Raw genomic sequence first — 16100 nt, forward strand, 5'->3', positions numbered from 1 at the left:
AACATTGGGGATGTGACCCAAACAACTAAAACAAAACAAAAAAAGATTCCTCTAGGGCAGGGCCACAAAATGTTGTACGGACGGCCCGCGGGCCTCGAGTTTGAGACCCCTGATCTAAATGAATCCACCTATTTTTTACAATTAAGAATTCCCTCTCTCAATAATCAGGCCAGAAACTGGAGAGATAGTAGAGTGGATAGGGTGCTTGCTTTGCATGCGGCCTACCCAGGATTGATCCCCAGGATCCCATATGGTTTCCTGACATCACGAATGATACTTGAGTGGAGAGCCAGAAGTAAGCCTCAAATACAGCTGGGTATGACCAGGAAAAAAGCAAACTAAAAGGCCACTAGTCAGGCCTACTATGTTAATTATATATAGTTTCCAGAGAATGCCCTCCTAAACATATTGGTATGATCAATAGTGCTAAGTATTTGTCTCAGCAACCCTAAAAGTTTGTTTTAATTTGTTGTTTACCCACTCTCTAGCCCCTAAAAGTGACTTTTAAAGGCGTGGTTATAGAATACTAGGTAATGCATTTCCTAATAATTTAAGAAATCATTGAAATTCTACGGTTATGTCTTGGTTCTGACATTGTATGCATGCACGTGTGCACACACACATGCCTATGTCTGTATCTGTAGGTAGGTAGATAGGAATAGGTATAACTGAGTACACTTTAAGATGTTCATTCTTGATACTTAGGAATCATTTCACAAAATGGCATTTCTCTCCTAACCCCTTTGTTTTATAAGTGTTTTTTTAAGATGCTATATGGATTTGTTTCTAAGACTATTAGAAATACTGCTTTATGTATTCTTTCACTGTATAAAACAGTACTTTAGTGAATGAATTGTGATCCTAGTTTTTTTGACATTTTTAAAACATTCTGTGTAAGCTAGATGTTTAACCGATTCAACTCAGTTGCCAGCATGCTAATAATTTGCACTTCATTATGTTGAGGTACTGCTTCTCCCAATCTCTTAGAGAAGTCAAACCAAGTAAATAGATGACTATGATACCAGTGACACTTCAGCAGGCCAAGAGAAAACGTTTAAGGAGGTATCATTTGGACTGAACTTTGAAGTCTGAATAAAAATTTGCCATATTGAGGAGCTAGAGAGAAAATACCAGAAGTAATGTGTTTGCATTGTTATGTGGTCACTCTAGTTTGATCCTCAGCACCTCATTGGTTCTCTCAGATATCACCAGGAGTTACTTCTGAGCACAGTCAGTCTAGTCTGAATTACAGGTGTGGACCAACTTCCTTACACTCCAATCCTACATTATTACCACAAAAAACACATGCAAAAAATATGCCAGATTGATATAGATATAAATAATTCTATGCAGAAAGAGTATGAATAAAGATAGTGTGGCTTTCAGGTGCTGGAGAAATAGTGGGTAGGGTCTTTCCCTTGCACTTAGCTGACCCAAATTAAGTCATGGCACTATATGGTTCTCTGAACCTCACCTGCGTAATCCCTAAGTGTAGAACCAAGAGTAGTCCCTGATCACTGTTGAGAACAACCCCCGAACAAGCAAAACGTACGATCAAAAGGAGTGGTTGAAAGAGAATCAACTACAGAGACTGGTTTAAGGTGCTTACCTTGTATGCAGCTGACCCTGGTTCCTTCCTCAACACTGCATATAAGTAAGCATATGAGATTAGTTCTATAAGTATTATTTTTATTCCAAACCTGTCTCATCCTTTTATTGTACGCTGTGATAATGAGAAATCAGGAGTATGGGGATTTAATAGTTTAATCAGAATCATTTAAATCCTGATTATTTGACTTGATTTTCTTCAAGATTCTAGATGAGAGGGCTGGCGTGGTGGTGCTAGAGGTAAGGTGTCTGCCTTGCCAGTGCTAGCCTAGGACGGACCGCGGTTCGATCCCCCAGTGTCCCATATGGTCCCCCAAGCCAGGAGCGATTTCTGAGCGCATAGCCAGGAGTACCCCTGAGCGTTACCGGGTGTGGCCCAAAAACCTAAAAAAAAAAAAAAAGATACTAGATGAGAAAACAAGTGACACTTATTTGGTATTATGCTAAATTATCTATGAACCCTATATTGATATTTTCAGTTTCACATATTAAAAATATGTTCTATGTATTTGTAGGAAATTTGTATTGCAAAACACAAAGAAAAATTCCAGCAGCGCCTTCGGAGTGAAGATGAATACAAAGCCCATCATACAGTACAACTAGTAAGTTTGTACTCTCGGAACTTAGGGTAAAACTTGTACATTCATTATGATCAACCACTGAACTCAGTGTATATTAGAGTTCATTCTTTTTTTGGGGGGGGGGCCACACCCGGCGGTGCTCAGGGGTTACTCCTGGCTATCTGCTCAGAAATAGCTCCTGGCAGGAACGGGGGACCATATGGACGCCGGGATTTTTTTTTACCAAACCACCTTAGGTCCTGGATCGGCTGCTTGCACGGCAAACGCCACTGTGCTATCTCTCTGGCCCCTAGAGTTCATTTTTACATTTTTGTTAGCATTGTTACTGTTTTTATTTTTAGGGTGGATACACAAATTGTAGTTTATTTTTGAAGCTAATAATAGCAGAATTAATTTATAACTTTGATTTTTGCATTGTTCTTATGGGTTAGAAACAGTTTTGTAAGATTAGATAATGGACTGGCTTACCAGAAGAAAAGAATACTGTCTACTATCATCATTAGTACCTACTTTATCAGTTTGTTTTTGAGATTATACCAATAGAATTCATTCTTTGTTACATGAAGATTTTGGCCATAGGGGACAGAGAGATAATACAGGTAAAGCTTTTGTCTTGCATGTTGCCAATCTGGTTTTAATACCCAGTATGTATAATAGTGCTCAGCACTGTCATGAGTGATCCCCATAAGATAGGAAACTAGGGGCTGGGGAGAGAGCACAGTGGTAGAGCATTTGCCTTGCACGCAGCCCACCCAGGATGGACAGTAGTTCGAATCCCGGCATATCCCATATGGTCCCCCAAGCCTGCCAGGAGGCGTGATTTCTGAGTGCAGAGTCAGGAGTAATCCTTGAATGCTGCTGGGTGTGACCCAAAAAGCCCCCCCACCTTAAAAAAAAGAAATGAAACTAAACCAAATGATTTTTCTACTGCCAAAAGTACTTTTGTTCTTAACTGCCTTTATATAGCTATATGTGTGCATGTGTGTATGTGTGTGTATATATATATATATATATATATATATATACATATATACACATACATATATATAATATATATAAAAGAGAGAAGTTAATATAAACTACTTCATGGTTTCTGATTTTATATTTAAGACTAGTTAGAAAAATATGTTACATGTATTTTATACAAAAAGCATTTAATTTAAATCTCATAAAAGTATTTAGTTAAGTATTTTACTTTACGTTTTTTTTTTTTTTATTGGAACGCTTCATGAATTTGCATGTCATCCTTGCACAGGGGCCATGCTAATCTTCTCTGCATCGTTCCAATTTTAGTATATGTGTTGCTGAAGCAAACACTATTTTACTTTTTGAGGTAAACATTTTTGATAGTAATAAAAAAAGAAAGGACATGAATTTGAAAAATAATAAATGGTGTCGACTCAACAATGATAGTTTTCATGCTATTTTTTTCTTTTTTTTTTTTTTTTTTTTTGGTTTTTGGGCCACACCCGGTAATGCTCAGGGGTTACTCTTGGCTATGTGCTCAGAAGTTGCTCCTGGCTTGGGGGACCATATGGGACACCGGGGGATCAGACCGCGGTCCATCCAAGGCTAGCGCAGGCAAGGCAGGCACCTTACCTTTAGCGCCACCGCCTGGCCCAGTTTTCATGCTATTAAACATCCTATTTAACTCACACTTTGGGGGGAGACATTCATTTTATTAGGAGAATGTTCTTTTTCCAATTAACAATAAAAAGAAATAAGACAGATAATGGATTACTGTTAACTTTCTACTAGAAGAGAGAAAAATTACATGATGAAGAAGAAAGGAAAAGTGCCTGGGTTAGCCAAGAAAGACAGAGAACACTGGATAGACTGCGAACTTTTAAACAGGTAATGAAAGTATGGTGTCTTTATTGGTGTCCATTACTTCTAAAGAAAGCTTGTATACATGTATTTTTTTTTATTATGGGAAAACGTGTTGCTTTGATAATTTTTTTAATTATTATTTCAGCAGCATGGCTACTTTTCCTTTGGTTGTTTTGGAATTAACATCTTTATTATCTGTGGCCTACCACTTTAGTGTGTCAATGGAATAGTCTATGAAATGTCTGCTTTATTTATTTTTTATAAAAAAAATTTACAATTGACAATTCATTTTAGGTATCACCTATTTATCAATTCCTCAGTGATCATTTTGTGCTGATCATCTGGAAATGATCAGTGGCTAAATTAGGGATATATATATATATATATATGTATATGTATAAAAAATACTCAACAGTCCTAGTGCTTGGGTAACCTATTTCAGTTTGACACTGATATCAAAGCAGCCAAACATTTCCTGTGAACTATACTGAAGCTGCACTCTTACAGTTTTTAATGTACTCAGGAATTCTACTTCCCGGGTCATTTGATGGATCATTATATAAAGGTTGCCTTTCATCAAATTCATTTAATATCAAACAGTGGAGATTCAGGTGAGAAGGTAATCCTTAATACAGGGGTGTATGTTTAAGGAAAACGTCTACCAAATAACATTTATGCTATGACTTTACTATAGTAAAAGGTAATTTTGGTATCAGAACACCAGACATTTTTATTCCCATATCTGTTCTGTTGGGAAATGCACATATTTTCAAAGTTTTAACAGCCAAATAACACTTGAAAAAAATTGATGTTTTAATTTTTCATCTGTGAACATTTGACAATAATATAAGAAATAAGAAGAAAGAAATATATTTTCTTAGTTTTCTATATACTGTAAACATATATATGGCCTCCTTTGTATATATAACATTGCTACTGCAATTTTGAATTTAGTTATAATTATTTGAAACATGCTGCACTTAGGATTTTTGTTTTGTTTGGGGACCACACTTGATAGATGCTTAGGGTTTACTCCTAGCTCTGTACTCAGGAATTACTCCTGGAAGCGCTTGGGGGACATTATGGTGTACCAGGGATTGGACCTGGGTTGACTGCATGCAAGACAAGCACCTTACCACTATACCATCTCCTCCAGCCCTGGATGCTGCACTATGTATTTTGACTTTCTATATAACTTAAAATAATTTCCTTGAGAGGCCAGGAGATAGCTCTAGCATGTGTGAGAACCTGAGTTCAGACCCTCTGGTATTGCTTAGCTCTCCTGGATGTCCCTAATCACTGACAGGTTGGCCGTGTTGCCCTTAGTACCATTGGGCAGGAGCAACATTGCATCACCAAGCTTGATTATTGACCATCTGGCCTACTAATTGGCCAGGTATTATCAGGAATGGCTCCCAGGTCCCCAAAACATTATTTCTAGAGGGCTTTAAAGAATTCCCCCCCCCTCCAAATTATCACAGAATTTCCAAAATAACTGCTTAAAGGAGGAAGTAAGATTTGTCTTAATACAATTTAACCAATTATAATAACTTCGGTTTTCAGAGATACCCTGGCCAAGTCATCCTTAAATCAACCAGATTGCGCCTGGCTCATGCAAGGAGAAGAAGCACAGCCAGTCCTGTGCCCTGTGAGGATCAGTGTGACTCTCTACCAGGAGCATTACAAGTAGAAGAGCATAGTGGTGAGGTCGAGGAAGGAAAAGGCAAGCTTGGGTCATCACAGACAGCAGACACCCAGAACCTTGCACAACTTGAGGATTCTTCATTAGCACAACTTGAAGCTACTTCATTACCTCTTGGGTGATGTTACCATCTGAATTGCCTTCCACTGTACCTCTTCCACTTTTAAATGATACTGATCTTGAACCAGCTTCTTTGACCATAGATTCCCTCTCACCACCTCCTCCTCCAATACCACCTCCGCCACCACCTCCCCCACCTCCCCCGCCACCACCACCTCTACCTGTTGTTAAGGACAGTATCCCAGAGACACTGGAGAAAGGTCTACCGAGGGTGGAGGGCAATGAGAAGAGGATTCCCAAGTCTGCAAGTGCTCCCTCAGCACACCTCTTTGATAGTAGCCAGCTGGTCAGTGCCAGGAAGAAGCTCAAAAAGACTGCTGAAGGTTTGCAGAGAAGGAGAGGTAAGGCATTTTTATATTAATCTGTTGAGTGAAGTTACATATAATCAAAGAATGCCTTCTTTTGATTACATAGGACTTTACAGAGCTTAAAATTATCTTTGAACATCACTTGATAGCAAACAGATTTTAAGGTCACAGCAGCAGAAATTTGCACAAGCCCACATTTACAAATGTGTGCAGGCCACAGCAGTGCATATTTTTATGTATTTAAACACTTTAAAAAAATCAAGTGCTTTGCTTTAATAGTTTCAGGTATTTAGTGTTACGACACCACACCATAACCAACAACCAGTGGTCAGCTTCCCTCCACCAGCGATCCTCCTTAAAAACCTTAACCCACCTCTTTAAACAACCTTTTTATGAGTTACAGTTTATATAGTATGTTAGAATTTATACTTTGGGTTACGTGCTTATACTATATTTGACTTGCATAGTTTTCTCTCTATATACCCTGGAAATGTCCAGGGTTTCTTGACCAGTGCTTTTATGTTACTGCCAGTCCCCCTCCCTATTTCCTTTTCTCTCTTCTCCTCTTTTTTTCTTTGGTTTGTTTGTTTTTGGGCCACAACTGGTGGCACTCAGGGGGTTACTCCTAGCGATGCGCTCAAAAATCGCTCCTAGCTGGGGAGACCATACGGGACGCCGGGGATCAAACCAAGGTCTGTCCTAGGTTAGTGTGTGCAAAGTAGATGCCCTCCCGCTACTCCCACTGCTCCGGCGCCCCTTCCCTTCCCTCTTAACTGGTATTCTTATTTTCTGGTATTCTTTGGTATCTTATTTTTTATAATCCAGGGCTAAAGGGTTGACTTGGACATGTTTTTAAAAATGTATGTCTTAGGAATCAGAGAACTGTACAGGGGTTTATGCACTTGCCTTGCATACAAACAATTCCAGTTTGATCTTCAAGGTACATCCCCAAATATTGTCAATGGGTGATCCCTAAATGATGCTAGGGATGGCCTAAAAGCCAAAACCAAAAATCTATATTCTGAAGTGATACTTTGGTTTTTTGTGTGTGTGTGTGTGTGTTTTTGTGTTTTGGGTCACTCCTGGCAGCGCTCAGTGGACCACTCCTAGCTCTATACTCAGAAATAGCTCCTGGCAGGCTCGGGGGTCTACCTGGGAATTCTGGGATTCGAACTACTGTCCTCCCTGCAGTGCAAGGCAAATGCCTTAACTCCATGCTATATCTCGCCGTCACCTGTGAAGTGATACTTGATGGATTGAGTAATATGAATTGAGTGACTCCTTTTTGTCATTTAATAATGAAAATCTTTTTATTATGAAATATAAAATTTAGGGCCCGGGGAGCGTGGCGCTAGAGGGTAAGGTGCCTGCCTTGCCTGCGCTAGCCTTGGATGGGACCGCGGTTCGATCCCCCCGGCGTCCCATATGGTCCCCCAAGCCAGGAGCAACTTCTGAGCGCATAGCAAGAGTAACCCCTGAGCGTTACCGGGTGTGGCCCAAAAACCAAAAAAAAAAAAAAAAAGAAAGAAATATAAAATTTAATATGAAAAGCCGCAAGTTTTAAACTTCAGAAAGGCTTCAAATCACAAACTATAAAGCATCTTGATAAGGGTTGTGACAGTTTGGGACAGGATTGGCAGCACCATTGGCGAGAGAGGGGGGGGGAGGAGAGGAGAGGAGTAGGGAAAGAACATTTTCTAGCCACACCCATGATACATTTTGTAGATGTTGTTTTCAGGAATACTGAACCTCACTATTCTAAAACAGAGGGGTTCCAGTCTTTTTGGTGTGCTACCCCACCCCTTTTCAGAAAATTGCTCTACGCACATTGCTCTACCATGACACTCCCTGTTGGGGAGAACACAGTATGCACCCCTTGAAGGAACATTGAACTAGAGGCTATATAGTATGATCCTAACCCAAAATTCTTGTTTTATTTCCTGAAGTGAGTTCACCAATGGATGAGGTGCTAGCTTCTTTGAAGTCGTGGTAGGTTTCATCTGAAAAAGGTTGAACAGCGAACTCTGCCTCTTTTCCTGATGAAGATGACAGTAACAATATCTTGGCACAAATAAGGAAAGGGGTCAAATGAAGAAAGTACAGAAGGAAGTGTTTGAGAGAATCCTTCACACTTCTGCCTGATTCAGGACCCTTTAACTCGGAGCATCCTTGTAGCTCTTAGAAGAATCAAAAGAAGCATCCCCCCGAATCAGAAGATGAAGAGGAGGCACTCGCCTTGCACAGACTGGGAAGAACTAATAAGTAAGTGCTATTTTCTTGTTTGTCCTATTTTGTAATATCTTATTTTCTTCAGTAGTATTCAGCAATACGGCTATGATAATTGGATGATGAGATCTGTTAATTGTATTAAGTCTGAGCCTGTATTATTTGTTATATAGCTCATTTTTAGGCAAGGGGCCATAAACTTATAAGTGCAGGTTTTATTTCTATAGTTTTTCTAGAGACTTAACAATAAAAGCACTTACAAAAAGCAAAAAGTTATCTCGATGTGCTTTTTAATATCCTTCTCATTGAATTTTTTGTAGTAATCCTGTATACCAAAATGGCAATATTAGCCCATTTAAAAGAAAACAAATTTTTTTTTATTGAAATGCTTTGGTTATAAAACTTACGCATGTTGAATTTTAATGTATATTAACAGGCCTAAATGGGATTGTCTAAGACTACTCATGAAATAATATTATATTACCTAGCAATTTTTCTTTAAAGGTCTTTTAAAACTATGTTTTTTGTGTCAGAGAGGCAGCTCATTGGGACTAGAAGCATATGATACAGAAGCCAAGAGGTCCAGGCTTGATCCTTGGCACCACTTGGTTCCCTGAGTGCAGAGCTGGGAAGGAATCACCATCAGGTGTAGACCAAAAAAAAAGAAAAAAAAACAAAATACAAAACAATACAAAACTAAGCAAAAAAAGAAACACACACACACACACAACACCTCTATAGTTTTATTATTTTTTTAATTATCTTTATTTAAACACCATGATTACAAATATAATTGTAGTTGTATGATTACAGTCATGTAAAGAACACCCCCCTTCACCAGTGCAGGATTCCCACCACCACTCTCCCTGATCTACCTACTTCCCCCACCCATCCACACACCTGTACTCGAGACAGGGCTTTCTTTTTCCCTCATTCATTCACATTGTTTATGATAGTTTTCAGTGTAGCTATTTCTCTAACTGTACTTATCACTCTATGTGGTGAGCTTCATGTCATTAGGCTGCACCTACATGGGAGGGATGGGGGGGAAGTAAAGGGTTGGACTGAGGCAATAAAATATTAGAAATGAGCTTTGTAGGGCAGTATCAAGGTCCCATACAAGATGGACATTATGCGATATATAGAATATATGCACAACAATACTATCAATGTGAAAACAAAGAGAAAAAAATTTCCACTGACTGTCCCAACATAAACCAGTGCTAGAAACAGCCTGCCCCTCCTCCCTGAGCGCATTCCCATTAGTGTTAGGGAGAGATAGGGGGAAAGCCTGTGACCCCTATAAAGTCCACCTAGACCGGTGCCCAGGGGAAAGACTGAAGTCCAGGGAAGAAAAACCCTATACCTGGCCAAGAGCTGGTCTCCAGAATCAAGGAGAAAATCGGAAGCCAAATGTCTGCCCGCCCTCCTCCCCATGCACCTCCCCCCTAGGATTACGGAGGGGAGGGGAGGAACCTGAGGACCACTAAGAGTCCACCTTGAACCCACTTCTGGCCATCTGAGCTGGCACCCCAGGGAAGGCCCTGGAGGTCAGGGGGAAAAAGGACAAGAACAGCTGGGGGCCTGCCAAGCCTCCCAGCACTCCTCAGGCTAGGGAATAAGGGCCCCATTAAACTCAGTTTTTCTGATCTGTTAGTTCAGTGTGAAAATTTGTAATTTCAGGTTGACAAATCTTCTTGATGCTTAATTTTGATCCAGTCAAGTTTATCGATTGCTTTTTTTTTTTTTTTGAGTTCCCTGAACATTTTTCCATAATCTACTCTAAACTTCTTATTTGAGGGGATACCTATTTGTTTCCTACTTTTTAGATTATTAGAGGAGCCATCTCTGATTCTGTAAATATGGGGGTGTACTGCAAAGTTACTGCATTGGTCCATTGGCAAGGCTGTAGATTGCTTCGGTGTGTTGTGTGTGTGTGTGTGTGTGTGTGTGTGTGGGTGTGTGTGTGGTGTGTGTGTGGGTGTGGTGTGTGTGTGTGTTGTGGTGGTGTGGTTTTTGGGTCACACCCGGCAGTGCTCATGGTTTTTCCTTGCTCGTGCTCAGAAATTGCTTCCTGGCAGGCACAGGGGACATATGGCGTCAACTGATGACCTTCTGCATGAAAGGTAAACGCCTTACCTCATGCTGTCCGGCCCCTGTAGATTGCTTCTTAAAATGTGCAGAAATGGAATTCAGGGGTTACAAGATAAGAGCGGCCGCATTTCGGGTGTGGGTTCTGAAGAGGTTATAGTCCTTGGCGTGTAGGCAGGCTCAGCAGAGAAAAGGCAGAGAGCAAGGCTGCTGTGGTTTATAAGTCTCTGGGTACCCAATCACGGCAGGAATTGGCCCCACGTGCGTTGGGTGGGGACATCTTACCGTGTGTGGGTCCTGAAGAGGTTATAGTCCTTGGTGTATAGGCAGGCTCAGCAGAGAAAAGCTAGTTTTATTATTTATTATATCATCCAAATCAGTGGTTTCCAAGACTAGTGATGATCTACAGTTATAAGAATGTTGAAGGCCACTATCGTAGATAAAATTGTAGCCAACATCATTTATTTATTTTTGATTTGGTTTGTTTTTGGCCATACTCTGCATCACTCAAGGGTTAACTTTCTGATTATACTCAGGAATTACGCCTGGCAGGCTTGGGGAACCCTTTGGGATGCCAGAGATTGAACCCTGGCAACCACATGCAAGGCAAGTGCTCAGCCAGCTGTGCTATTGCTCTAGCCTTCGCCCAGCTCTTTTTTTTTTTTCTTTTACAAGTATTTGAGGACAGTTCTATGAAATCTCTTTTTTTGGGTGGGTGGGTGGAGTTTGGCCCACACTAGGTGCCACTCAGTGGTTACTCTTGGCTCTGCACTCAGAAATTGATCTTGGCAGGCTCAGGAACCATATGGGATGCCGTGGATCGAACCCAGTCTGTCCTGGGTCTGCCTTGTTCAAGGCAAACGCCCTACCACTGTTCTCCAGCCCCAACATCATTTTTTTTAAAAATATAAATGTTTAAGCACCATGATTACAAGTATATTCGTAATTGGGTTTCAGTCATAAACAGGATATACCCTTTATCGGAGCAACATTCCCACCACCAAGGCCTCTCCCCCAACATCCAACATCATTTATTATAGAAAAATTATATGCATACTTGGTTGAGTACTCTGAATACATTTGACAGTCTTTAAGGTATGAGAGTTCTATTTCACGTCTAATTAAGTATATGTCACTATGGCAAAAACATAAAGTATATAGCATTAGCACATATATTATACATACTACAAATAGTATAGTTTATAAAATTGGCAGTGTTGAATGCGGCCAACTAGGGTTTAATCCCTGACACTCCGTTGAAGTTTACTGAGAATTACCAGGAATGATTCCTGAGTGCAGATCCAGGAGTGAGCACTAAGTACCACTCTGTATGACCCTCAAAACAACCCAAAATTTGTACAAAATATGTGCAAATTTAGTCTGTTAATTATTGTACTCAGTTCATCAATATGTATAGACTTTACAATATTTACTAAAATGAGAAAGCTTAGAAGTCTTAGAGCTAGTAAGTAAAGGATTAACTTACTTGGTAGCATTGTTTCTTAACGTGTGTGTGTGTGTGTGTGTGTGTGTGTGTGTGTGTGTGTGTGTGTGTGTGTGTGTGTGTGTGTGTGTGTGTGTGTGTGTGTGAAGCAAGATAGTTTTTTGCGGGGAAGGGGAGGTTTTAGGCCATATCCGGTAAGCTTGGGTTACTCCTGACTATGTGCTCAGAAATAGCTCTTTGTTTTGCGGGATTGAACCAAGGTCCATCATAGGTTATTTCGTGCAAGGCCTACCACTTGCACCATCATGAAGCAAGATAGTTTTTATTGAAACTTACTTAGATAGGATGGAAGAGAAAGGAAGAGAATTAGAAATAAGTAAGCAAGAAAGGAAGAATATAGGCTTTGAAGAAAAAGCAGATTCTTGGGCCGGAGAGATAGCATGGAGGTAAGGCGTTGCCTTTCATGCAGAAGGACAGTGGTTCGAATCCCGGCATCCCATATGGTCCCCTGTGCCTGCAGGGGGCGATTTCTGAGCTTAGAGCCAGGAGTAACCCCTGAGGGCTGCCAGGTGTGACCCAAAAACCAAAGCAAAAAAGAAAAAGCAGATTCTTAACATTTTGATGAGAATTTCCTGGGGAGCATCAGGGAAATAGTCGAAAGAATTTTATTAGTTTTAAAAACTATCTGACCTTTTTTATTGGGGTGTGTATATATATATATTAAATAGTATAAAAATCCCATGCTTGGAAAGATAGCATGAAGGTAAGGCATTTGCCTTACAAGCAGAAGGATGGTGGTTCAAATCTTGGTATCCCATATGGTCCCCTGAGCCTGCCAGGAGTGATTTCTGAGCCTAGAGCCAGGAATCTGGGTGTGACCCCCCAAAAAAAATTTCCATGCTTAATACTTATTTTTGTGGGGAGTGGGTGGACTCATAACCAGTGCAACTCAGCAGTTACTCCTAGTTGTGCCCTTAGGATTTACTCCCAGTGGTGCTTCTAAGGACCATATGGGATATAACACTGGACAAAATCTGTATTCAAGTTATTTTATTGCTCCAAGAACATAAGCCTAGGGGCCAGAGTGATAGCACAGCAGGTAGGTAGGACATTTGCCTTGCAAGTGGCCTACCCAGATTTCATCCCCGGCATCCCATGTGGTCCCCTAAGCCTGTGAGAAGTGATTTCTGAGCACAGAGCCAGGAGTAACACCAGAGTGCCTCCAGGTGTGGCCCAAACACCAAAAAAGAAAAGAAAAGAAAAGAAAAAAAAATTGAGAAAAAAACCCCATAAACCAAGGTGCTGAAGAGATAATACAGGAGGGTATCTTTGTGCATCATCTATATAAACTGTTGTCTATTAAGAAAAGCCTGTTCATTCATCCTATGAATTGAAACGAATATGAGGAAATATATACACGTCGTTATCTTTAATGGGGCACCTTTTTGAAATAAACTGTACTATTTTGTTTGCAAACAGGTGTGACGAACAGAAAGAAGAAAAACACCTACCTACAGTTGAAGATTCAGTTCTTACTCTTGGAAAACAAAATTTTAAGCATTTAATTCCACAATTGGATTTCTTTAGATCCAAAGTGTACTCAATAGTACGAAAAAAAGGAGCACAATTGGCAAGTTAACATGTTCTCAGTCATTCCAATAGATGGTGGGTAAACTGAGTTTTAGATGTGCAATGTTTGACTGCAATGAAGAAAAGATTTTCTGGAGTGTCCTTTTTTAAAAGCACCTTCTGCTCCTGTCCGCCCATTTGCATCCTTATAGTGGCCAGTTAGTTAGGGGTCGCTATGAGTCAGAAACACTGGGTTGACAAACCGCTACTGTGAGCTCTATTGAGACTGCTTTGAAAACTCTTTGAGTGCACTGAAAATCTGCTTAAAAATAACAGCTTCTTCACCACAGTCATATATAGTGTAACACTATGAAAAAGAAGTTAATATGATCATTGTAGGAAAATCTGAAAGAAAATTGGATGGAAATGCACTGAAAATGACCACATTGCTCATCTCCAAAGGAATTTTCATAAAGATGTTTTAGCAACAGCTGAAAAGATAGCATGACATGGAGATAAACCTATGAATGTGTTTTACTACAGCATCATGCACATTTTCTAGAAGGCCACATACTCTTACACTTTGTATGGTTTTGAGGTTAAAATGTCCATGCTTTTAAATAGATCTTCATCATTGTGAACTTAATAATAGTTTGGATTTCATGTGCGGCTTTGTTTTATGAGAAGCAATACTTTGTAATTTGATTACCTTTCCAATTATGTTTAACTTTTTTGTTTGAATTACTGCTTGATTACTATAACATGACTCTCCTATTGAGAATCAAAAATTAGGATTCAGTAATAGGGATGCAGACCATAAATCTCTTCAGGCACCATTTAAGTTTTTATTTTTATGCTCTACACGGGGAAGGGAGGGGGGAGTATAGCTGCAAATAAACAGAATAGATTGGCAGAAGTCTTCTTGGCTGACATTTCCCTGTCTTCACATGCTTTGAATAGAATTTTGAATAAAGCTTTTTTGTTACTGTCACTGAAGTTTTAATCATAAGTATGTAGCTCTAGGTACTGATTTTGTTCATTCAGAGCCCAAAAGGATATGCTTTTATATGAATGCAGCCGTTATGAATTGAATTCTTAGCAGGACTGCCCTGGGCTTGAATGGAAGTAGATGTATTGGAACCAGTTTATAGTACTGTGGAAAGTGTAATTCTGCATAAGGCATTTGTAGGTCTTGGCATTTATATGAATGGAATGAAAGACTAACGTACCAAAAAGTTTTCTTTTTCATAAAGCAATTATTTCTCTAGCTTGAAGAAGAAAAGTGTTCCAAAGTAGAAGTCCTACAGCATAGACAAATTGGCATTTTACCCGTAGAAAAAGAAACATTTGTCACTTTAAAATGTTGCTGCCTTTAAATCTTAAGTGTGCAGAGGCTGAGAAAGTGGGTTGCTGTGTGTGAGGCCCTCCCCAGGTGTGTCTGGGACCCCAACCCTTTCCAGTACAGAAAACTTTCTGACAACAGATTCTATGAACAAAACTGTTATGATAAAACTTCAATAATACATACTGGTGAGACTAGAACCTTTGGCACAACCTTTACATAGTTTGTAAATTAATAGTCTAGTGTTCCCCACATCTTGCCTGGAAAGATTAGAAATAGTAGATTCAATATAAAAAATGAGATTTATAATTGAGCGGATCACACATCTTTGTGTATTTTTCCTTACATCTTCAGTAAAAGTATGCTTGTATCCCACGGAATGATGGTTTGATAGTGCATTTACAACATTTTCTAAGCAAATTTGCAGACACTTAAAAAAATCATGTATCAATTTTATGCCTTTGATATTGTTTTTCACTCATTGACATTTAGAAAAATATAGGAGAATCTGTATAAATAATAAAGCAAAAGCACGGTTCTTTTAATTTGTCCAAGGGAATTTGCTCTCCCATTTAGCTGTCCATCTCAGCTTCCATTAAAAGACTGCCCCACTTATGAAAAGGGGACCAATGATCTGTTTGTCTGACCAGATTCGTAATGAATTTGACAAATCGTGAAGAGTGGACATTCACCTCTGTGAGAGTAACACTCTAAGAAAGTCAAAGAACTCTTGAGAAGTAAGCAGATTAAAGCAAATCTCTTTTGAGCAACCAGACCTACTTGTTCTGGCCAAAAACCTCAACACATCCATTTCCCTGACTCAAGAATCAAGTTTCTGTTTCACGATCTTACAAAGAACTTTGGAGTTCTTGGAAATAATGTTAAAATTTTAAATAATAGCCCTCTTAATCCATCAAAATTAGATTTCCAATTCAACCTTTACATTATTTTAAAGCATTTTCAGAACCAAAATATCTAAGCATGGTTATATTTCCTTTCCCCCCTTTGCCCCTAATAATGTAAACATTATTTTTGGCCTTAGCATTAATTTTTTTGTATATTTTGTTATAATGGTACTTACAATTGATCATATTTCTAGTTCCAGACTTGCCTGTACACATGTATGTTTTAAATATCAAAGGTTCAATTCCCATTAACATGATTTCTGTCTTAAGAATCCACAAACAGCTGCTTGTTTGTGCTAAGTTTAGAAGTTAATTTACCAAACAAATTTAGTCTCAACAGCAATATATTTTAAAATAATAAAAATAAATAGATG

The 16100-nt window shown here is 39.3% G+C and overlaps 1 protein-coding gene and 1 non-coding gene across 2 annotated transcripts in view; one reads left to right on the forward strand and one right to left on the reverse strand.

Moving 5' to 3' along the window:
* Positions 1-16100, forward strand: part of JMY (junction mediating and regulatory protein, p53 cofactor) — a 95682-nt gene that overhangs the window by 69070 nt on the left and 10512 nt on the right. The window contains 8 exon segments of the mRNA XM_049769083.1: positions 2124-2210; positions 3948-4043; positions 5583-5832; positions 5835-6182; positions 8096-8133; positions 8135-8177; positions 8180-8295; positions 8297-8411. Coding sequence (XP_049625040.1) covers positions 2124-2210; positions 3948-4043; positions 5583-5832; positions 5835-6182; positions 8096-8133; positions 8135-8177; positions 8180-8295; positions 8297-8411 — 1093 coding nt within the window.
* Positions 3400-3506, reverse strand: LOC126002182 (U6 spliceosomal RNA). Its single transcript, XR_007492953.1, has one exon. It is a non-coding gene; the product is annotated as a U6 spliceosomal RNA (small nuclear RNA).

This window comes from Suncus etruscus, chromosome 2, assembly GCF_024139225.1.
Source record: "Suncus etruscus isolate mSunEtr1 chromosome 2, mSunEtr1.pri.cur, whole genome shotgun sequence".
NCBI lineage: Eukaryota > Metazoa > Chordata > Mammalia > Eulipotyphla > Soricidae > Suncus > Suncus etruscus.